The following is a 25,342-nucleotide window of genomic DNA, read 5'->3' on the forward strand; positions in this document are numbered from 1 at the left end:
TCATGACATTAATTAAGAGTTATTATAATGTTTAAAGATGTATCATGACCTTCGTGAGGTGAATCTTGAAAATCATGATGCATCGTACAGTCAACCCCACAATGGATCTCAACTTTCACAATGGTAAAAATTTTTACTATAACGACAGCATTGCGAATCATACACGAAATACACGATATGCGATCCCTGATGTTAGGTGTCCTGATTCCAGTACTGTATATGTAATAAGAGGATGGTTGGGATTTACCTGCCTTTTTTTTAATTATCTTTGCCTGGCAATGCGTAATCTCCTGCCTTTTTATATTTTTTACAATGACCCAATAACTCAGGATCTGCAATATGGTTTACAATTAAATTTGCCGGGTAAGCTTGTATAGGCCTTATATGTTTACTCACCAAATTTGATTGCAAACCGCCGTTGGGTTTAAAGAAATGAAGCCATTACAATGCATATATAACTCGAAACAGGCTTGTGACTTAAGTCATTTTTAACCACATGGATAACTAGGGACAACCTGGGACTAAATTTGTAAAGTTTCCCAAACCTTGGTCCCCAAATCCATTTCGGAATGAACGGGTAGATCACGTCATTAAAAATTCTTTCAAGGCCAATATTTCTGTAACTGTTTTCAGAATTACATGATCTAATACATTTTCTTGATCAAGATCTATATCATGAAGGCAAACTGATATACAAAGTTTGTGTGTGTTGCATGCAGTTCCTTGCCGATGTCAAATAATTAAAAACAAACAAACATTTTTTTTATCCCATCTCGTGAAAAATTATTTATATAACGCTTGCTAAAATCTAATAGTGCAAGACTTTTACCGTATTCTCTCTAAAACGCAATTCTGGAGATAATTTTTTCTTTTGTGTTAAATGTAATTCTGATCTAATTATATCTTTGCAATTGCATTGAGCACATTATTTGCTTCTGGTGATAGACCAGTTTAACAGGTATCATTTTTAAGTGTTAAGTGTTAAAGTGTGCCTTTATGGCCTCTTAATAACATCAGCCATACAATATTTTACTGTCAAATCACTATACAAGGAACTAAAACTATAGATAGCTATAGCTATATCTAGCTATAGAACATCTAGCAAGTAGCTAACTAATAATTCAGGTGAACAACTCTGGTTTATAATAGTTTAGGCAGATAGCCATAGCTATTTAGTGTCTGTAACTAACTACATCCAGCAGCTAGCTAGCTAGTAACATTGAGTTTTTATTGCCGGGATAGCAAAAGCAAGTATACCAGCAGAGCGCCAGCGAATTAAAATAAAAATAAAACCAAAAAGATCACGAAACCACGATTCGACTGCTACGCTACCATATTTGTTTATACCGATGGCTTGGTGCCAGAGTAATGCTACGCACCGGTTGAATTGTTATCACACTTCCTCGGCTCCTGGCATTTTTTTGTATCTTTCTAACTTTTCTTAGGATACGGGATCGAGATCATTCTCAATCGCAATTCTCATTGATATTCAGCATCAACGGAGGTATGAGTCGAGAAACTAGTGTTTTTGTATCTAGACTAGCCGATATGATCGCAGAAAAAAGAGATACAACAAAGGGAGAAGTTGTAGCGTGGCTGGGACGCAAAATTTGTTTAGTTTTGCTGCGTTCAGCAATTTTATGTCTGTTATGTTGTTTTGTCCGTAGTATGTGTGACGAAAATGTGCTGATTACAAATGAGTTAGCAATTATCCGTGAAAATTTAATTGTTTTATCGATATTTGAGTTTATGTTGTGTCGTCATAGTAATGTCAACTTTCCATGTTTTTTGTTATCTTTCCTCCACGTATAACGTCCACGTCCTTTAGTGTTAAATTGTAAAAAAAGTTTATTTAGCTAATACAAGTTGATACATTCTCACCAAAAGAAAAAATCCCAAGTGTTTAACTGTTATGTCTTCCAAGATTGCCGGCGTGATTTGTTAACGGCAACTTGAATAAAAGAAGAATGGGAACGAAAATATGTCAAAACAAATCGTTGCGTAAAGACTGTTATATACGAAAAAGAATAAAACTCGTTCATCCCGTCTATCATTTGTTGATTACGTCATTTATTATTATGTCATCATCTCTTGGAAATTTCATGCAACCGAATAATAACCAAGAAAGAACGTGTGCATGTGAAAAACGATTTAAAATCAACGCTGTCTTCAATAATAATAACAGTAATAACATCAAGCGGAAGCCTTCGGTATAGTTCAATACGAACATTAGTAAAAATCAAGAAAGCTTAGTTGATGATTATAAAAGCAAAGTAAAAGGATGCGCTTGAAAACATTTATTTGAACAAAGATTTCTTTGGGCTTGCAAAATATATTTCAGGGGAAGATTTCATTCAAGAATTGACAAGATTGATCAATAAATGGCTAGATTATTCTATGAATCAAGATGTTTGCCTGACGGCCTTAATAATTATCCCAACCTTCTTTTGACAAAGAAATGATAACAAATTATCAAGCCGCTTTACGCGTTTAATGTTGGCTGGCAAAGTTAATTCAGCCATACGTTCATTGGAAAATTAATGAAATAATGGCATCCCCCAACTAACGGAAGATACAATGAAATGTCTTCTTGCGAAACATCCTACGCATAAAACATACTTCAGGAACATGTTGAAAAGTGCGTGATATTTGATTGCATTAATGGAGATTTGGTCAGAACACGTGCTCTAACAAAGGGCGCATCTGGTCATTCTTTTTTTTTTCATGCAGATAGTTGGCGAAAAACAATTGGTGGAAATGTGTATTGGTTGGTTTTTGATGATTTGTGTCATACAATTACCAGAATGACACGCAAAATGTGTTCTATGAAATTGGAGGGAGAAGATTTATCTGTTTTGGCTGCTTGTAGACTTATCCCAATCGATAAGTCATCTGATTTAAGACCCATTGGAATTAGCGAAGTCTGGTATTAAGCAGGATATGAGGCAACTACTGTTGCAAAAGGATTCTTCGAATGCCTTCAACACGATTAGAGCTGTTCTTCTCCATAACTTCAAATTACTGCACCCAAAAATTGCTTCATAACTGTCAAATTTCTATAGCGAATTTGCAATACTTTTCGTTGTTGAAGGAAAGGAAATAGCATCTAGGAAAGGAGCAACTCAAGGTGACGCTGTTGCAATGGCAGTGTATGCCATCGGGATGATGCTTATGTCTAAAACAGATCCCACAGGTGAAAAAATTTTGATCTAGTCGGCTTAGGCAAACGATTTGACTGGGCACAGGTAAAAATGGTGAGAAAAAATGGCGAGTATGTGGGATATTTCGTGAACAAAAAAAAGTCATTGCTAGTTGTAAAAGAAGAACATATTGGTGAAGGAGGTGAACTATTGGTGAGCTCTTTTCTGGCTCAGCATATTAACTGAAGGAAATTGACATCTTGGAGAGGCGAATGGTAAAGACGCTTTCACTGAGTTGTTTGTGGAAATGAAAGTAACTGAAATTATTATCACGTATAGTCACAACACAACCTTATTTAGCCTACGCCGTCTTCAGCCAGGGTCTGAAGCATAGATGTTTATGTGATGAAAACTGTACCGAGAATTTCGAATCTCTTGAATCCATTTGCTAATGCCATTGATAACTTCATAAAACATCTTTTATTCAATGCAAAGGAACAGTTGCAAAGGAACAGATGTCAGACGATAAGTATGTGTATTTAAACTAAAAAACAGAACTGTTGATAACATCAAAAGTTCAAGCTTCAAGCGCAACAATACAATCAAATTGGAAAAGAGGAAAATCAAAGAACACTTGAAGAAAATACAAGAATCTGTCTATTTTTCGAAAAATTTTAATCGTTAGAAGCATCCCTAGAGAATATATCCTCCATCTGTGTGATGTAATTGCCGTTGAAAAAATATAGATTTGCTTTTGATAAACAGTCCTTTCAAGATGCGCTATACATAAGATATGGAATCCCTTTTCAAAGATTACTAACACTTTACGTTTGTGGCGTTGCTCTCAACGTAGAATATGCTGTTACGTGCCCAAGTGGTGGGTTTATCATTAACCAACCCAATGATATTAGAGATATTACTGCTGAAATACTTAACGAGACGTGCAATGAAGTGACAAACGAACCAATTTTGCCGCCACTAACTAGTGAATCTTTTTAGGAAATAAACAACGTTGACAGAAGATAATGTACGCGCTGATGTTTCAGCGAGAGGAACCTACATAGATCCTTAGTCACCTTTCGGCTGAAGACAAAACTGAATTTTTCATTGATTAAAGCTTGCGTGAAATGTATCTGAGGAACACGTACTGAAAAGTTTTCTTGGAGATTACCGATATCAAACTCGCCGCAATCGATTCAAGAGCCAACAATTAATAACATTGTAACGTCAACTTTTCGTGTTAATTTGTTATCCTTCCACGTTTAAATGCTGTTTATTATATAATGTTTTTTTTTTCTCAATCCGCGGCCCCTCCGCCGGTTAAGAAAAATATAGTCCTGTGGACGAGGTTGAGAAAACAAGATTTTTGCCGATAAAAAAATGCACAGCCGCCATACTTCGCACGTCCGTGTAACACCCTGTAAATAACAATACATGCGTGAACATTCGTTTAAATTGTAAACAAATATGGTTTCCCCCTGATTAATAGATAGCCTGGCCAGCCTGACTTTTCTCTTCTCTACACTTCTTTTAATGACAGTTAGCTATAGCCAGCTATCTGATGGACCAGAGACGTTGTTTTGTGAAAAGTCAGTTGATATTATATATAGATAGCTAGCTACTACACCTCTACAGCTAGCTACTAGCTAGCTTGCAATCCAATATATATAGATTGACATATCAACTCAGCCAGATAGCTATTATAATTTTGTCAAAATAAAATAGCTTTAGCTATCCTCTAGGATACTCAAGTGTTTGACTCGTCATGTACTCTACTAAACTAAATGCATTTAATCGACTCTTCCTGTCACCTGCTGTAACAGTAATTAATAATTGCTCTTACGCACGGTCAGGGTAGAGATAGATAGATAGATAGATGTGCATATTTTACATGGCTAGCCTCACAAATATCGAGGGATATACCCTGTCTATTATTTCCAGGAGGGGCCATGGCTTAGATGGAGAGTCCTAGAGTATTTAATGCTCATTTTGAGCTACGCAGACCCAATTAGTAGGGCCCACGCTCTACTAGACAACTCCCGGCAACATCCAACGGCCCACACAGTGTGCCATCTCCCCAATTTCCCTCACATGGCTTGGTTTAACCCGGGGCTATGGTAACATTCACTCGCCCATGTTAAATCGCCGTCAAGAGGAATCGAACCCCGGTCTCCCGCACAGAGTACGAAAGCTATAACCACTAATGGTAAAAACATAATTAGGCGGCATGACCTAATTATTAGGCGAGTCGTTTAGTTAGGTAACGTGATGTAGTTTAATTAGGCTACCCGTAGTCTAACTAGGCGAACCAAAACTTTTTATTGTAAATACATCGAAATCACTGCGTTTCGCACTACAATTTTTATGTGAATTAAATCTGTCCACTTTGCAGATAATTTTGAACAATTTTGTCTTATTTGCATCGCGCATTGGTAACTTATGGCCCAAACCTTGGGTGGCACTATTTGTTGTTTTAAATAATGGATTTCAGCCATTTACGCCGCAGGGAAAAATTAATATGGCGGACGAAAACGTCACCTAAATAGGTGACACTTAACCTAATTAGGTTATATATTTCGTTTAAAATAATTCTTAGTGCAGTGAACATATCGAGGCACGAGTGACAATTTTGGAATCATGGTCACGTAGACTATCCATTCTGAACAAAGATTTTTTGCGATTTTTTCTTAGGAATGTGTGAAAAGCCATTAAATATTGTAATGTCTTAACTAGGTTACATATGACCTAAGTATGGTACAATGAGTCGCCTAAATAGGGTGGTGTGCCCTCATTAGCATACTGTCGCCTAATTACGTGTTTACCATGACTGTCTTTAATTATTTAAAGTATATATGCAATTAAATGTTGATGATACAAATATTTTTTATTTTTTATTTTAAGCAAAACTTCAAAATAAATGACTTTTTGCTTGCAAGAATGAATGTCTCCATTTAAATATATATCAGACAAATATAGCCGTTTTATGTGTTTTGGGACTCTAAATATGAGTTGGCTTCCAGTGCCCGGTGGAAGCCAACTTACAGTGCCCCCTAGAACTCTGTTGTTTTGGCAACTTCGCTCATTGATTGTCAATAAAATCTAAAAACCTTCCACTATGCCTAAGCTCCCCCACTTTGGAAATTGTGGCGCCGCTCCTGCAATAGATCAGATGGAAAATTTCACTTTGGCAGAGGAAGAGAGCCTTCACGTCGAACTTTGATTATGTCAGCAATGACCCTTGATATTTACATGAAGGAATCAAAAATTTATTTACTTGTTGTGTCATGATGTATAGCGTAGAACTCTGAACGGTCATCAAGAAAATGTATTAAACTGTGTGTTTTGATGAACGGTTGAAGATATATTGAAGTTTGAGGTGTCATCAACCCATCCATTCTGAAACAGTCAATAAACAAGCTTTGAAACATAGGTCCAATTTTGGTCTGAATATATTTAGCCCAAAACTTTTATGTGCAATGCAATGGCTTTACTAACCATAATTAGGATTTTAATATCAATCTTATGTATTTAATGTCGGCAAACAGATGAAAAAGTCATAAACAGACAGGCAATTGGGTAAACACAGTCTTCATATTATTTACTTGCTGAAAAATCCACTTAGGCAAGCAGGAGAAAAATTAAGAGGAGAACCATTACTTAAATTTTGACGACCTCTACAAGTACCCATTGTCAATACGCAAAAAGAAATTTTTTCAGAAATTTTTTCATCTGTTGCCTCAAGAGTTGCATGTACACATTTTTTTTAATAAGAAACCCAGGTATAAGAAACCCAAAAAGTTATCACCATCATCATTCTCAGCTTAACGTCCAATTTCCATGCTAGCGTGTTAGATCTAAACTTAACTTCCTCTATATCAAGTCTCTTCTTACAACCTCCTGCCAAGTCTTTCTCAATCTGCCTCTGGGCTTTGCCCCAGGAACTATCAAGTCTCTACACTTTCTTACTCAATTATCCTTTTCCATTCTTTCCAAGTGGCCCAGCCAATTCAATCTTCTTATCTGGATAACATCTTTAATTCTATGGATACTTAGCCTGCTTCTTAGCTCATCTGAACTCTTTCTGTCTCTCAGACTGGCGTTACACATCCACCTAACCATCCTCATATCATTCCTTTCTAAACGGTCAAGATCTTCCTGCTTCACTGCCCATGTCTCACTACCGTACAACATAACACTTCTTACACAGGCCTCATACAACCTACCTTTTAACTCAATTGAGAAGACTCTGCTAGTCAACAAAGGAAGTAACTCTCTGAACTTTTTCCAAGCAGAACCTATCCTGTAAATAACACTTCTTCTAACACCTCCTTTACTGCCCAACATATCACCTAAGTAACAGAAGTTCTCAACTATCTACAACGAGCCACTGTTGTTCATCATTGAAGCTGGATATAATTCATTCTCTATAATCTCACCTTTGCAACGCTTACATACAAACTGAAAGTCAGCTCTTAACCTTCCACCAATACTACTGCACTTCTTATGTACCCAATGCTTGCAAGTCTGACAAAAAATACTACCAACTACCAACTTGAGTTACTACCAACCCCTTTCCTACAAAATCCACAAGGCCACTTTCCAACTACAAGGTCACACTTGGCTGCAATGCTACTAATCATGACTTTAGACTTTGCTGTGTTCACCCTTAGCCCTTTATCTTCTAGTCCTTTCTTCCACTTCTCAAACTTTTCAACTAATTCTTCCATCGACTCTGCTATGAGAACCAAATCATCTCCATACAATAACTCCCATAGACAACCTGTTCTGAACTCCATTGACAGCGCTTCTAAGACTAGAACAAACAAAAAAGGACTAAGTAGAGAACCCTGATGTACACCAACATTTCCACTAAACTCATCACTAAGTAAATCCTTAATCCTGACACGACTTCTAGCATTGCTTTACATAGACTGTACCATCGTAACTAGCCACTCATCCACACCTAATTTTCTCATAGCTTACCAAATAACTTTATGTGGCACTCTATCAAAATCTTTCTCTAAATCTGCCAAAACAAAATAGAGATTCTTTCTCTTTCCTAAATACTTTTCCTGTAGCTGTCTGAGTAAAAATCTTGCATCTGTAGTGCCACACCCTGAAACAAAACAAAATTGTTCTAATTGTAAAAAGTCAAAATTTTTAAGGCCTGAATAGACGGAACAATTTTGCAGATCAATTTTTAAAATAAATATTGAACTAAAATTTATCTAAAATTGTTGGTATATATCATTAAAAAATAATAGAACGATAATACTCATGACGTAAAAACACAAATCAATATTCGATGTAATAGTGATGTAATATGTAATTGATGTAATAAAATCAAACTGGTTTGATTTTATTTGATCAATTTTTCATCAAAGCAATATTATTTCAAAGAAAACCACCATCTGCTCACTTCCTTTATGCATGTTAAACAGAGTTAATAGTGGTGCAGAGAAACGCGACTTGAAATTATGTCAGATAATTTTTTATTACCAAGTAAGTTTAGATCGTATCAAAATCCACCAATTTTAGTTTGTTTAGAATTGTATTATATGCTCCCCTTTCATTTCTGTAATAGAGTTTCACCCGACAGCTCCTTTTATTCTAACTTTTATTTAATGTGAAAGAATAAAACTGCTTGGTAAGATTAGGGAGCAAAAATTGTTTCTTCTTCATTGCCGCTTATGCCTGATGTTATGATATATGTTATATTATACAAAAATATTAAATCAATTTAAGAATTGAACAATTATTGACCTAAAATTTTTACGTGTATTTTTTCAAAAATATTCAAACAAATAATATTTTTCGAAAATCGATTTACAAACTGGAAACAGGAGCAGGCTGAGAAAATCTCCAATACTAACAATTGAGCACACCTGTATGTCACGTAAAATAAATACACAATGTGTTCTATTTTCGCAATGCAACAAACAATCAATTTGAAAGAGATATCAATATGGTAAAAAAAATTAAATGTAATTTTAAAAAATTTTGTTAATGATTTTTTAATATTGTTTAGGAAATAATATTAATAATTCAAAAAATGAGTTCACCTTTAAGCAATTTGCAGAAGGGAAAGAAGACACCCTTTACTTCTGGGTAAACATATATACACAAAATTTTTAATTCAAGTTAGCATACTTTAATATAGCATATAACAATACTTTTTTAAACCATTATAGGTCCCGTGCAGCTCCATTTAAACAAATACACAAACCAGGTATTGAGAATTTCATTTTTGCAATTTTGTGTTTAAGAATCATTTCAGTATTTGGTGATATTTTACATTTTTTTCTGTTAAAATTACAGAAATTGATGTGCTGAACCAACTGATGGCCAATAATGATCATAATACAAAGAAGACATGTGAGTTTAATTTTAACACAATACAAAACATGAAAAGTGAATCATATTTTAAAGTTGATTACTTATCATAGCATTTGTAGTATAGTAGCAGTTTTTAAACTTCTGGATTTTTTAAAGGAGCTTATGCCAGTTGTTTCAATTCTCTAAACGTTTCTTACAGCTAACTAATTTTAGCAATGCAAGAAAAATTAGGCAAGAATTTGTTCTTAAATCCTTCTTAATCACTAGTTTACTTTACATTTTTTTGCTAAAAAAGTCTATCATCATGAGACAACCTGTTAGATTAAAAATCTACAAAAGTAAACTAAAAAAAAGTAAAGTAAAAAAAGAAGCAATGCAAAAAGAAGATGTACACTAATGTACACTACTATATATACATGGATAATTCTGCAATTTTTAAGAAAAAAATAATAACAATTAAAGTATTTATTTTCCAATATTGATTTTGAAAACTTAAAATAAATATTTTGACTTATTATAGTCAATTTTAGTATAGTCAAATTATGGACTGTGTTATAAGCAAAATTTTTGTGAAATGCTACATGACGAGAATGGCTGCTTATAAGTAAATTATGTAACATACATAAATAGTTTCAACCTGGCGTCTTTCTATAATCCATAGATCATGTAAATGTACACATGCAAATAGCTTTTTGACTTTTTTCTAGTTACGCACACCAAACAAAAACAATGTTAAAATATAATACTATAAACTTTTTACTTTCACTCACGGTAGAATTAAAGCCTAAAAAATAACTAAAGTGGTAGGCAATCAATTAAGTAAAAAATAAACAGCACAGCTAAAATGATTTCAGGTGTGTGTGGAGGTGTGTGATTGCATATGCTAATATAAGAAGACTGTTGTTCTGTGGCTAAATGTTTTTCGATTTTCTGTACACGCTTAAAACTATGTTCACCTTTTTAGCAATATAGTAGGGGTATACTTCAGGGAAATGCTCTACTTCTGATGTATTTCACTTTAGCAAATGTGTCAGCTAAAAGTGCAGGTTTAATGACCTCTATGGTTAATAGATTATCAGCAGTTGAAAAAAAGCTTTTAGAGTATGAAAATATTGTTAAAGAAAAGGTATATATGATTTATTTTATTGATCTTTTTTTGTTACAACTTGTCAACAAAGCAATCATGATCCACTGTAATTATTTTGTTTCACTCTATGTCTGTGGCTTATTCCTAATAGGTTTCTAATATAATACTATGACACCTGTGGTAATAGTAATAAAGTAAAATGTATGTACTACAATAACTTGAAATACTATAAAAACTATTTTACATCAAACAATATTAACTGAGCTACACAAATCACTCAGCACAATATAAAAAATCAAAGTTGCATTGGGTTAAACTTCTTAATAAAAGCCATAAGTTTAAAGTACAAGGGCATTTGTAGTTTCTGTAATGACCATTTGTCCACCACTTAGAAAATGACCCAGCTTTTGGATAGGTATTATAAAAATCTTTATCCTGCCTGATCAAATTTATATTTAGAACGATTCAGACAGAATCAAAAATATGAAATACTCTATAATAGAAATTTCTTTCGTTTTTTTTTGAATTTCATCTTATTTAAATAATTCAGGCAACAAAAGAAAAGATGTAATAAAAAAAATTGACCAAATTTTGTGACCTAAATTTTGCTTTGGTAAGTCATTATAGTTAATAGTATAATAGGCTTTAATAGACAAAAATTATCCCACCAAATGAAAAAGCATGCTGAAGATTACAGTTATTTTTGACACAATTATTTATATATATATTTTGTTGTTGACAAAAATTGTGTCGAACACAAGGTAACTTTAAGGTTTTGATTTTTCGTCACAAACACCAAATTTGTTTTTATTTTTGGCAAAAGGTTACATTACTGGCATAAAAAGCTTGCTAAAAAATGTCAGTAATAATTTTGAATTTTTTGACAGAGTTGACGTAATTTAAACTATTCTCAGCACTGCTGCTAGTTTAATGGTGCTGAAATAAAGCTAGCGGTAACAATAATGGTCTAGCACTATATGTAAAACATGATAATGAGATGTTTTACACAAATGCATAGACCAACAGTAAAATGGTGGTTTTATTTGCAATGTTTTACTTAGACTGAAAACATTGTTTTTCCTGCCATCTTCACTCTAATGAAAAGGTATTTAAGCAAACTTGAAGGTATTTTTTATTTTTTAACAGGATAAACGAATACGTGTTTTAGAAGAGAAATGTCAAATCTACAAAAAAGCGCAAGGTGCAAAAATGTTATTTGCTTTACACGCTCCCTATTGGCTGACTTCAGTTGATTTTGAAGAATTGATTATTTTTTAGGTTATGAATGTGATCAAGTTGCAGAACTGGAGAGAAAATGTCACAAACTACAAAACCAAATTCACAGTATGGAGGTGTGTAAATATTTTAAAGCCATAACAAATAAGAGTAATCTGCAACCTGAAACAACCACAGAAATATTTTTGTATGTTGTTACAGCTATAGGAAATTGAAGATTACTTAAAGGAATTAATTTTCGGGGGATTAATTTTTGCGTTTTTCGCAGATTTTTGCAAAAACGCGAAAATATTATTCGCTGGAAAAGTCTAAATACCCCTGATCCGCGAAATAAGTTCCTGCAAAATTTCAAAATCGGCCTGATCTGCGAAAATTTCTCGATATTTTTTAAAAAAAAATTGATACAAAATACAACGATATAAATTTTTTTATAATCCATCCATTACAATTTTATTTATTTATTATTTTGGAAGTTGATAGGAAAGATATAAAGCTAATTTATCTACAATTTATATGCAATATCATTCATTTTTCTTCTATTCTTTCTTTATAGTCATCTGAAAATTACAAACCGCAAAAATAAATTTCTGCAAAATTTCCAAATCGTTGGACCTGAAACTTACCACAAGTGTTGGCTAGGCATTTATAAACAATTTGAGGAAAAAAAAGTGATGACGTCAGCTTTTTCGGTAGTGACGTCCTCAAATTCAGTGACATAGAGAAAAAAAGCTCGAACTTTGAATTTTGTTAATTGTTGTATAATTGCAATGAATTTAGTAACAATAATAATAGAATCAAAAAATAATATAACAATATAAACTAAGAAGTGACATAGGGCTTTAAAAAGCATGCAAAACAATTTTTTTAGTAACAAGCATTTTTTTAAAATTCAACTCAATATAAAAAAGTGTTGTCATGGCAACACTTCGGCATAATTCCCCAAAAATTTCTTTTTAGAAATTAAAGCTAAATAAAAGTTAGGAAAAGTCACAAAATTTGTAGGTGTAACTATAAACACATAAAAAGTTATTAAAAAAGGTTTAGGAGGGGGGGGGCTGAATCACCCCCTCCCCCCCAGCACGAATAAGGTTACGGTATTATTCTGAACCTTCTAGCTCTTTTGTTAAATACTATTAAACCTATGCTAGTAATACAGAGGAAAAAAATTTTTCAACATTTCTGGGAGTTTTGGTGAAAAAAGTCATAAAAAACTTAACCTGATTTCGGTTATTGTTGAAATAACAAAATAAATATTTGTATTTTAAAGCTATACTGAAGAGAAATGGTTACTCTAAATAAATATTGAGATTCATTTTTACTTTCTATTACAGGATTTTCTTGAGGATTATGGGATGATATGGATTGGAACTAATAACAGTAGTGACAACGAAGATGAAAAGGAACGTGAAGATGAAATGTCCCAATTCTTGACTGAGCCCAAATCTTTGTGGAATCCTGGTAGCTGCATTATTACCATTTTGCTCAATCTTTTGTAATTAGAAACGCTATTTTACAACAACTTTTTTTTCAATCTTTAGATCTATCTATTAGTCATCCTAAATGCTTTCATATGGACTATGATTTAGTATTAAAAAACATACAAGAATTGAATTTAATAGCTGGGGAAGGTGAACATTTTGTAAAGCATACAAAGGATGGTGCAAGACTTGAGGTGAGTAAGCATCAGTTACTATTAACGGTGTCGTGTCTGTTCCCGAGCTAACATGCGTTATCTGATATGGCTAATAAATTTAATTTAAGTTATACTAGACGGTGCTCTTTTTCATAAAAACGACAACAAACATAAACAAACAGCCCCATGCAAAGTTTCCCAGATATACATAATGTAATGCAATGTACTACCGTAATTCCTCAAATTAGCGTCGCGGCGCTAATTAAATTTTATGAATATAGATGTGGCGCTTATTAGAGGGCGGCGTTTATTTCAAAGTTTGGAAGTTTTAGTTTTTGAAGGTTTAGGGAACAATAAAATGTCACAAAAAAGACAATTCCGTTTACTTTTTCAGTATTTATTTCTGAAATACAAATCCATGGAATGAATCAGACCAGATCAGACACCAAGATCATCGTCGCTATCGCCATCATGATCAATCAGATGAAATGGCTCGCACGCATCTTTGACATCTAAATAAAAATCTGTTCAAAGGGGTTCTCTTGTGAATCCTCATCGAAAATTAATTTGCAAAGCTTCCTTTAACCTGGCGTCTTCGTTCGGACAAGCTCCTTTTTTTGAAGCAGCGAATCAATATGTTTTCACTGTCATCAATCTCTAAGTTTAGGGCGCATGTTTGAAAGAATTAATAATTAGCTCTTTAGACACTTTGTTCCATGCTTCAAGAACCCATTCAACAATTGGTGTACTGGTGAATTCCAGAGCTCAGCCACGTATCGTATTCGGATATCAAATGAGCTTTAAATGGTTTGTTCCAAGATACGTCAGGAGCTTGAATAAAAGACTTTTAAAATTCCTTTATGAAGAACTGGGGAAAAAGAAAAAAGAAATATTCTTTTCTTGAACTAAATGTTGAAGATTTTGTTGATAAGAAAAGAGTAGAAATTAAATAATCAAGTGCGGCGCTAATTAGAGGGCGGCGCTTATTACGAACTATTAACTTCAGGTGTGGCGCTTATTGGGGGCGGCGTTAAGCAAAGGGCGGCGCTAATTAGAGGAAATACGGTACATTCTTTTTACAAACAGCATTTTAAATATTTTTTGCAAATCGATAGCTTTTAAAAAAATGCACAAGATCAATCAACCTTTGCAGAACTTGATTTTGGAAATAGGATCAATGACAGTAGAAAATATTAAAAAAATTTAAGGTCAATGTCACTACCTTCAGAAGGCTTTTTTTTAAATTAAAAAAAGACATTGTTTATCAATATCAAATTATTTATGGATTCAATCAGTTTTTTTAATATTTTAAAACATTATGCTAATTTTTTATATTTCAGTTAAAGGAACCCATACCTCTAACACTTTACGCAAATGGTATATACATGTTTGGAGGCCCATTCAGACCATTTGAAGATCTTACAACACAGGTTGAACCAGCTAATCATTTTCTTGTGTTATTTCTTTCTTTTGCTTTAATTGAATTGAAGAATTAAAAAAAAAAGTTGCAACTCAAGTGTTAACAATGGCAATGTTTTAGGAATGTATGCAGGATATTATGGATGGTTACTTTCCAACTGAATTGCAAAAATCATATCCTGAAGGTGTCCCATTTAAGGTAGCTAATTAATGTATGACATCTTTTCCTACTGATTCTAAGAAAAAAGATCTTTAGCAGAGTTAAAGTTCTTTTTCCTACCAACTTGATTTGTCTTTTGTAATGTAATTGGCATTTATGAATCGCTTTGGGATTTGCAAATTTATACTCTTCCAGCCAGCCTAGAATGTGTTTTAATGTTGCGTTTTATTCAGAAAAGTTGATTGATATTATGCCAGTCTAATTCTTAAATTTTCTAATTTGAATTTTGATACCTGTTTAGGTTAAAGACAAAAGAAATATATATTTTAAAGACCAAAGACTTGAAAGAATATTTCCTGGTCAAGGTCATGCCCTGTCGCCTGACAAAGGACACACGGCTCTTTCCGTATCAACCAACGCAGATAACTATATTGACAATAAAACAGAAACGAGTAACCAAGGTATGCTTAAAGACCAAATTCTTTTTAAATTGTTCGCATCTCAACTGTAGAATTTTCAAACACTACTTAAAACTACTTGGATTTTTTTTATTACAATCTTGTTTTTCTTTTTTTTTTCTCAACTTTATTCAATATGTACATTCTCTGATTGAAAAACAACTATTTATGTTCGTTGATTCCATTTTAGGTTATCGACAATCAGTAGATAAATTTTTATCAAATCTTCCCTCATCTGTTATTAAAAGTGGTAAGATTGTAGACATTCGGGATGGATTAAGGGAAACTTTACAGGTAATAGACATTGAGATCTAGTTATATGAATAGATTTTTAGGTAGTTTTTCGTGTTTATAGATATCTCTTTTTTTAGGGCAATCCGATCTGTAAAAATGACGTTATCATATGCGAAACTGAAGCTGTAGAAGAAATGAAACTTAGGTAGGATTAATGATTTTTTTGGTTTGTTTTTCTTATAATTTCAGGAGGCTAAATAAATGTAGTTGTTTTAATAATAGGATGACTTCATCGAGACAAAGCCGCCCATCAACTGCGATTAGCATTACGACCCTAAGAATTAAATCCGAAACTGGGAGTCAGGTATTGTTTTTAATGGAGTTAGTTATTTACATTTCTTTCATCTCCTGGCGGTGTTAATGACCAAATTAAGTCAATTTAAGACATCCTTGAAATTGGATTACTTGAAGAGCAAAATATATTTTTTAGGATTTTACTTTTGCAGATAAAAAAGAAAAAGGCTCTTTCCTGAGTGACAGCCCCAAGGTGATGTTTTACATAAAAAGGGTTTTTTTTTTGGCGACAAGAAAAAATTGGGACATTAGCTTTCGTAAATAAAGATGTGCAATATTTCTATTATCATTTTTAAATATTTTTAATATTCCATTTTTTAATTATCGTTGGATTTTCACCAAAATTAAAATTATGACTAAACTCATAGCAAAAATCCTTAATAAAAACGGCTAAAAATAAGATAACCTGCAAAATCAATATGGTATCAGTTTTGCTGTTAACCGTTAGTGTATACCTATACACTAACGGTTATGTTAAGATCTTAAAATTGACCGTTTGGAAAAGCTACAAAAAACTTTTATTTCTAATAAAAATATTTCGCTGTGACTCAGGTTCACAAAATTTAATACCTTTTAGATATTCTACTATTTTTTATCTGTGTATTACAAAATCCTAGTTTAAAATATATACAATAGGGAGACAAAATGAGTAGTTAAATCCTTAAATTGAATCTAAATTGAGAGTCTCTAATCGACTTCTTCAACTGTTGGTCCCTGTTGTGTTCCAGCACTACCATTTCCAGATTGATGAAGTTTTGTCATAATCGGCTGACAGATTTGTTCCAATTCGGACTTCTTCGATTCATATTCGTATTTTTCTGCCTGTTGGTTTGAATCCAACCAGTTGATTACTTCCTCACATTTTTTGATAATAACTTCTTTGTCGTCTTCAGATAATTTATCTTTTACGTTGGCATCGTTCACTGTATTCTTCATTTGATAAGCGTAACTTTCCAAGTTGTTTTTTCCTTCGACTTTTTCTTTTTGCTTGTCGTCTTCGTCTTTGTATTTTTCAGCTTCCGCCACCATACGATCTACTTCAGCTTGAGATAATCGTCCTTTATCGTTTTTAATCGTTATTTTCGAGTCTTTCCCAGTACTTTTATCTTTGGCGATGACATTTAAGATGCCATTTGCGTCAACATCAAACGTCACTTCAATCTGCGGAACGCCCCTTGGTGCAGGTGGAATGCCAGAAAGTTCGAATCTTCCGAGCAAGTGATTATCATTAGTCATTGCACGTTCTCCTTCGTAAACTTGAATGGAAACACCTGGCTGATTATCCGAGTATGTGGTGAACACTTGAGTTTTCTTTGTTGGAATTGTTGTGTTTCGTTTGATAATGGGAGTCATCACACCTCCCGCAGTTTCGATACCAAGAGACAGTGGAGCCACATCGAGTAACAGTAAGTCTTGTACTGCTTCATTTTTATCTCCCTTTAAGATAGCGGCTTGAATGGCAGCTCCGTAAGCAACAGCTTCGTCTGGATTTACTGAGTTGCAGAGCTCTTTTCCATTAAAGAAATTAATTAACAATTCTTTAACTTTTGGTATTCGAGTGGAACCTCCAACTAAGACGATTTCATCGATTTGTGATTTTTGAAGTTTTGCGTCACTCAAAGCTTTTTGTACAGGTTCCAGTGTCTTTTTAAACAAGTCTCCATTGATTTCTTCAAACTTGGCTTTTGTGATAGACGTAAAGAAATCGATACCTTCATACAAGGAATCGATTTCAATATTTGCTTGAGTGGACGACGACAGTGTTCTTTTCGCTCTTTCGCAAGCCGTTCGTAACCGTCTTACTGCTCGTTTATTTCCACTGATATCTTTCTTATGCTTGCGTTGAAACTCCTAAAATCATAAAAAAATTCGTTCACAATATTTCCATTTTAGTTTGAAAATAAGAGGATAGAGAATTAAATTGTTTTTTTTAACACTTACCTTAATAAAATAATTAACGAGATTATTATCAAAATCTTCGCCACCAAGATGCGTGTCTCCTGCTGTTGATTTCACTTCGAAAATTCCTCCATCGATACTCAATATTGAAACATCAAATGTTCCTCCGCCCAAATCAAATATTAAGACATGTTGTTCTTTGTTATTTGAAGTTTTATCCAAACCGTAAGCAATAGCTGCTGCTGTGGGTTCATTGATAACTCGAAGAACGTTCAATCCTGCAATAACTCCAGCGTCTTTCGTTGCTTGTCTTTGAGAGTCGTTAAAATAAGCTGGTACTGTTATGACAGCCTCTGTAACTTTATCTCCAAGAAAGTTTTCCGCAGTTTCTTTCATCTTTGTTAATACCATAGAGGAAATTTCTTCAGGGAAAAATTCTTTGTCTTCATTCTTATATTGGACCTAAAATTTGATACCATACCGCACTTTATTACTATCGAAACGGAAAGTTGCATTTTTGGTTATAAATGTTGTTTGTTAAATGTAGAAAAATCTTAGACATTTGCTTTTCTTTTTAACCTTACCTTTATTTTTGGCTTTCCATTTCGATTAACAACTGCAAATGGCCAGTGCTTCTTGTCTTGTTGAACAGTCGAGTCATCAAACTTTCGACCTATCAATCTTTTAGCGTCAAATACTGTGTTTGAGGGATTCATTGCTACTTGATTTTTTGCCGCGTCTCCGATTAGTCGTTCATTCTCGTTGAATGCTACATAACTCGGTGTGGTCCGATTACCAGAATCGTTGGCAATTATTTCAACTTTTCCGTGTTGAAAAACTCCAACGCAAGAGTAAGTCGTACCAAGATCTATACCAATTGCCTTCGACATTTTTGTACGTCTGTTGATTCTTCTTCTCTCTTGATTTGTATTTATATCTTTTTGTTTCAATTTTTTGTTGAATTGTCATCTTTAAATTGAATGCTTTTTTATATTATTTTCTAAGAATTGTCTAGAACTCATTACAAACTTTAGCGGGAATTTTCTAGAATACATATCGTTATTTGATTGGCTATTAGGCTACCATTTTGAATAATTATGTACTTAGCCTAACACATAATTTTCTAGAATAATTATACTTTGAGGCTACCATCTTGAATAATTACAAGATAGCCGAGCCTGTTGACATAGTTAGTGTGGAAGCGTCTAGATTGTTTTGCCGCAAGAAAATTCTAGAAAGTAGTTTGACAGTAAAAAGAAAAACATACAAATCTTTGTGTGATTAGATTTTATAAATTTTGTAGACTTAAAAGAACTGGATCTGAAAAAATTTTTTACATTATTTTATCTTGTGTGCTCAGTCTTATAAAATTGACGTTGGACCGGTGGGATATAACAATTACTTCAAAATTCATGCATAAATTTAAAAAATATATATATATACATAAAAGAAATTTAAATCGCTTTAAAGCAAATAACTTTCAGGTGTTTGTAACATAAAGTTTTAGAAAAAAGGTAAAGTAAAAGTATAGTGGAGGTGCGGGGTTTCGAACCCCGGGCCTCTCGCATGCAAAGCGAGCGCTCTACCACTGAGCTACACCCCCGATAGGAGCACATAAACTTCAAGGAATGTGTTGTAAACATGTATTACACTTTTTTTAAAGATCTCTTTGTTTTGAGTTTTATTAAATATTTCTTGAAAGTGTTTTTACATAGTTGCTGATGCGATTATTTTTAAAGCATATGACAAAATAATTGACGAAAATTGTAATATATCCATACTTCTACACCGTGGATTTTAATACAGAAAGTTTTGCAGTCTGATACTTGAGCCTTAGCATTGTTCTTAAAATATTGCTTTTTTTGAACCTAATACAACTTTCCCGCGATTTTTTTTTAAACATAAAAACGAGGCCGAGTGTATCATATTTTTAAAATATTTAAAATGGCTAGCAAACAGAGTGTAAATGAAAGTTTATTAAAAAGACACTAACATAAATATCAATATTTTCCAGCAAAAAGAAGATATTGAGGACAACTAGGGAGTAAAAAAACAGAACTCACTCTTTTTTACCTGTATTTACTATACACTTTTTTTTATATAAGAAACCTGTCGAAGGGACTAGTTCTCAAATTTTCCTATTTGTAGGCTGAAATTCCATGTTTTTAGTCCAAAAAATTCGTATTTAGTTTCTTATTTTCCTAGTTAAATAAGGGTTTCTTATATCAAATAATTAGCTAGTTCTAAAAGTTTCTTTAATTTTTGGACTAGTTGGTTTCCAAATAAAAACATTTAGCATTTCTCGTTTCAAAGTCTCTTTTATTAAAAGTTTTCAACAACACAACAGCACAAAATATAAACAATATAACTCAAGAAGAATCAAAAACATAACCCTACTGCTACAAATGCAATGACCTTGTATTTAAAATGCGTGTTTTATTGATGATTTACTGTGGTGTGTATTATTCCCATTGGGACCTTAGGTACAGTGACGTAATAAAACTACTTACTCCCCAGTGATGATTGTAACATTTTCTTCAATTAATTGCAAGAATTAATTACAAACAAGTTTCTAATTTCAGAAATAGACATAGAATGTAGTAGTAAAAGTTTCTTAATTTTTGAAGAATTCTGGTAGGTTTCTTATAAACATGTTTCTTATAAAAAAAACGTATAAAGGAGATTGAGAAGTACTGTTCAAAATGTGGGATGAAAGGGAAAGCGATTATTAAAACAATGGACAGGGGACGAAAATTTCAAGTATACACTTCCAACGATTACTTGCTCCAAGCAACGTATTTTGGAAACTTAAATCAATCAATCTTAGTTTTTCCATATCCGGTTGTAGAGTCTACTCAGACACTCAGGAATACAACACTCAATCCGTTCCCCCAATCAGTAGCCTTGGTCGCGTGTTTGATATACCAGCGTAAATCATATTTCTCAAAACACACACATAAGCTCTTACCTAGTTAACTAAGCTTTCTTCCAGGATATCTTATTCAGTTTCTCTCGCACGAAAGCTTAGACGCAACCAAATGTCTCGGCAAATCCCTAAAATTCACATCCACCTCATAGCAAACCTCAAATTACAATCATTCTTACATAAAACAAAAGATTTCTCGATATTGACCATGTGAGCAAAAAACAATAGAATTGACCAATCAAAAGGGGTCAACATTCTGACCACAAAAAAATCGTTTGAGACCCAGCGTAATTTTTCTCACCTTACCTGTTCGGATTTCCTGGAAGTAACAAAAATTATGCTGGGTCTCCTGTCTAATAAGCGATTCGAGGAAAAACACGCCGCTTACGCAGCAACCTCTTCAAAAAGAGGGACTGAATTTCTTTGTTTTCTAACTTCAAACCTGTCATATTGTGTAGTTTTAGATGAGTTTATGATAGTTTAGCTATAGTTTAATTTAGATACTTGTAGTTCTTGTTTAATCAAAGCTTCTTTTGTGAGTGTTTGCTCGTAAAGTCTGTGTTTACCCTCAACCGAAAGTTGTACCACATGACTTTCGAGAATGCATTTTCTTTGAAATACACCTTAGCAACCTGCAGTAAGATAAAAGCTCTGTATTTTCAGCTGCTCTTCCCGCTCGCTATAGGTTTGTTTACATTCTAAGAACATCAGGCCTCGTTTTCATGTTTGAGAAAATAATCTCAGGAAAGGCGTATTCTTACAAAAAAGCAATGATCAAAGAATAAAGATGACATGTAGATGGAGGTGCTTAAAGGTTTTCAAAGTCAGCGGGGGTTGGGGTTGGGCAGGTGGGGCTAAACCTTATTTATTTTTTAGTGAAAAGGTATAGGGGGGCAACGTTATACAGCATATTAACAGGAAGCCAAATAGGAGTAACAATAGTAACAATAATCGAAAATAACTTGAACCTAGAGCCTATGACTACTGATATTAAGAGACTAAACAAACAGTTGAGGACGCAATAAAAAACTTTCGTTTTAACAACAGTAAAAGTCAGTATCATATACTACAGATTTCAAATGAGAAACCGAAAGATATTAATGAAATTTTAAAGATAAAATAATATGAACAAATATCTTTAGTGATACTATATCGTCAACGAAAGAGCGACATATGACAAAGACATACATATTAGAACAACAATTATGACCAATTTATTGAAACAGGACGGCTAATTTCGAAATTTCACCGCGGTAAATTGGTTGTTTCTAAATTAAAGTCGCGCATTTAGAACTTGTCAAAGTTCACTTCAGATCTTAAGCTTGGTTTGCAATAAAGTCTATAATTATTCTGGTTGTGCAACTGTCGCAGAGATAGAAATGTTTAGGTTATTTGAAATCAAGCTTTAGGCCACACAATTTTTTTTAAGCGAATTAGTATTTTGGTATCTCAATTTGCTTATTTATTAGTCAATCTCTAGATCTAAGGGGTTTGGTTTCATTTCCAGTTTTAGATCCGCGCATGCACAAGGCACGCATATTTTTCGGTTCAGATCCGTCCAGAAGGAACCAAAATAGGTCAGAAAAAGAAATAATGGTACCAACGCTTATTACTATATTTGTATGAAAATTAAAGTCCCTAGACATTATCGCACAAATGCTAAACACTATTAAAAAAGGGTGGAGATTATTGCCTAAATTATTTATTGTTTAGACATATGTTTTAAAAATGAAATACACACAAACGATACAAGACGTGAGAAGTCATTTAGAGAAGATAAGGTATGTTCAACCCCCACCCCTACCCCAACCGCATACTCCCACCCTTCTACTCTATTTTTTTGGACTTACTAGCTGTTTTGCTCTTTGTGTCTATTCGTGTTAGTTAAAAAATTTGTTTTTTCAGAAATGTTTTCCCTTTTTGGAAGTAAGAGCAGTTTCTGAAAACGAGGTTGTATGTCACATGCCACTTTATTGCCTTCTTACTGGTTTTAGAGGTGACAATTTACCGGTCTATCACTTAAAGACGTCATTTCCAAACAAGTCGTACGACGATGTGAATAAGACGTTAAAAGAGTGTGGCTTAGTGCCTAACGCTACTCTGTACATGGTCGTTAGTAAATAAACAGGTTGTTATTTCAATGTATTTGACGATCACGCAGATTGGCTTCATACGATGACTTGGCTATGTTAAAAATTATTACCGTAATAATAAATTCAGTGTGTCCATCAGGTTACACTCCAGCAATGAACATTTCATTATTTTAAACCTCAGTTTGAAACGTATTTCGGGATTTCCGGGTGTTTAGTCAACATAGGAAATGGAGGTGGTAGAGGATGTATTACAATGTTAATCGTTTTGTGTATTACAGTATTACATCCCAGCGAATACAATAGAGATAAGGAAAAAAATATAAATATATGCGAAAACAGAGAATTTAGATGCATGGTTGTAATAAAAGTTATTAAAAAGAAGAAGCCAATAGTGTATCTTCCCCACTGTGGAAAAATTCACTGTGTTGTTTTAACGTGCGTCCGTATGTCCATCATTAGCATTGTCCCCGGGCATCTTATGTCTTTTTTGACGTCGAAACGGACAAAACGCTGGGGACGAGGTGGGTCCATGATTTAACTTCGCTCCCAGTGAGTTTATGCGTGCTAAGATTTGATTGTTTGTGCTAATGCATAGCATGGTATTTTTAGGGTTTCGGTCATAGGGACCACTGTATCGTTTTTAAGTTCTTTCCACACTGCTTTGTTTGCTTGTCATGGGAAGGGTAATATTTCTGTTTAGCTTTTTTTTTACTAATCAAATTGTACGTATTTTGAATACTTAATATATTTAGCTAATATATATTTTCTTGTGATTCACAAAATATTCCAATCCGTCCCCCCATATCTGAAAATGAATAGTGGAGGCGCTGAATATCGTGAGCTTTCAAGTAATATTTAATAATTAGTCTTTTCCCCATTAAAAGTCCACGGGAATTCGCCCGTTACTGTAAAATCAATAAAACTATATTACCTTGTGATTTGTAGCTCGAAAATTTCGTGCATGGTGTTAACATGATCCGGATTTTGCAAACAGACAGACAACGGATATTAGCACAGAAGCCATATTTTTGTGACAAATTTATTCTTCTGTATTAGGCATATTTTAACATGTACGTATAGGCAATATCTGAAAATACAAAAATGAAAACAGTTGTGCGACGTTAAAGACGTCATAATTTAGCCTCCTCCTCAGGACTTTTTAGGTTATTTGGATGTGCTGAATATAAAAGTCTAACAATACCCGGGACGAGGTTGGTCATAATTTATATTTGTTTTTCTTAAAATACGGACAAGGGATGATAGAGTCACAAAAGTAAGGCCTTATAACATCAGTGAAATTTCATTTCAGTCGGCAGTTTAGATGTGGCATACAAATTCACAAAGAATACTCGTCAAAAAATACGATAAGCAATTTTTAATGGGCGTTTGAAGAAATTTCCGTAAAAGTTTTAGTGTAAGAAATAAGTGGGTTATAAAGGCGTCAGACAATCTGTTTTAAGCAGTCTCATTCCATGGTTTTTCTCCCTTTCTGATATGTCAGTAACACACAGGAAAAAACCTGGGATTGAAGTTGGTGAGAAACTTTTAATGTGTATTTATTTTTGCAAACAACGCTTTTAAATGCTGGAAACAACTTTTACCTCCAATAACAGCGACGATCTCAACCTCGTCCCTAGGGCTCTTTTCACGCTTTGATATTTGGATGTTTGCAAATCGCGCTTTTAGGTCAGCGAGAAATAGCTCGTCTGCCACTCGCGGTGAAAATACAATTTTTTTGAGCCAATGACCAGGGCTTCTTTCTTGAACGCCCTTCTGATATTAAAATCATCTAAAACTTTATTTAGAATGTTGGTCACCTCTTTAAGAAAGGATTCGACCCTGTTTCAGTGGAAAATATTCAACTGGTGCGCAAGGTTTCCCATAAATTTATGATTTAAAAACTCTTAATCTCCAAATCGTTGTCTGTCTATACTGCCATAGCAACATCATACAACCTTCACGTATGATGTAAGATAGTTCTGCACGTGTTTTGGTTGCCATGGAGATATAAAAATGTTGTTAACCCTCGTGCTAAGATTAAAATGAATGTATTTATCACATTCTCATAAAATGAAACGAACAATAAATTTTTAAAGTGAAAACTTTTTGCATTTAATACCTCGTTCCCTGGTCCCTTAATGGTAATATGCCGGATTTATTGCATTAATAACGTGTCCGTCTTTTTTGATGTTTGACATTTTTGTTTAAATGAGAGAAGTGGTTACGGAAGACACCCAACGCGCTTGGAAACGCCTATTCTATTTAAGTTAGTATGTGGCTTTTCATTATGTCATTAATAAATGATACGTTCCTAAAATACTGAATTCCCCATTGGTGATTAATCGCCGCCCCCAGATTGACTGATCA

At 33.7% G+C, this 25,342-nt stretch overlaps 2 protein-coding genes and 1 non-coding gene across 4 annotated transcripts; 1 reads left to right on the forward strand and 2 right to left on the reverse strand.

Annotated features, from left to right (window-relative positions):
- Positions 1-9,168: 9,168 nt before the first annotated feature.
- LOC130644699 (UBX domain-containing protein 11-like) lies at positions 9,169-23,748 on the forward strand. 2 transcript variants are annotated; one of them, XM_057450406.1, is made up of 16 exons: positions 9,169-9,248; positions 9,332-9,369; positions 9,459-9,515; positions 10,499-10,602; positions 11,710-11,764; positions 11,842-11,915; positions 13,131-13,257; positions 13,338-13,471; positions 14,773-14,862; positions 14,973-15,050; positions 15,313-15,472; positions 15,660-15,763; positions 15,841-15,908; positions 15,986-16,067; positions 22,596-22,663; positions 22,877-23,748. In XM_057450406.1, the coding sequence occupies exons 1-16, from the start codon at positions 9,193-9,195 to the stop codon at positions 23,004-23,006; spliced, it is 1,425 nt and encodes a 474-aa protein (XP_057306389.1). In that variant the 5' UTR covers positions 9,169-9,192; the 3' UTR covers positions 23,007-23,748. The 2 variants fall into 2 exon arrangements, with proteins under 2 accessions (XP_057306389.1, XP_057306390.1); XM_057450407.1 differs by lacking the exons at positions 22,596-22,663; positions 22,877-23,748 and adding an exon at positions 22,390-22,559.
- On the reverse strand, positions 16,629-18,912 carry LOC130644698 (heat shock cognate 71 kDa protein-like). Its single transcript, XM_057450404.1, has 3 exons — positions 18,541-18,912; positions 17,999-18,418; positions 16,629-17,908 (listed from the first exon to the last, which is right to left on the reverse strand). The coding sequence occupies exons 1-3, from the start codon at positions 18,844-18,846 to the stop codon at positions 16,745-16,747; spliced, it is 1,890 nt and encodes a 629-aa protein (XP_057306387.1). The 5' UTR covers positions 18,847-18,912; the 3' UTR covers positions 16,629-16,744.
- Trnaa-ugc (transfer RNA alanine (anticodon UGC)) lies at positions 19,488-19,559 on the reverse strand. The gene has a single exon. It is a non-coding gene; the product is annotated as a tRNA-Ala (tRNA).
- Positions 23,749-25,342: the final 1,594 nt, after the last annotated feature.

This window comes from Hydractinia symbiolongicarpus, chromosome 5 (assembly GCF_029227915.1).
Source record: "Hydractinia symbiolongicarpus strain clone_291-10 chromosome 5, HSymV2.1, whole genome shotgun sequence".
Lineage (NCBI taxonomy): Eukaryota > Metazoa > Cnidaria > Hydrozoa > Anthoathecata > Hydractiniidae > Hydractinia > Hydractinia symbiolongicarpus.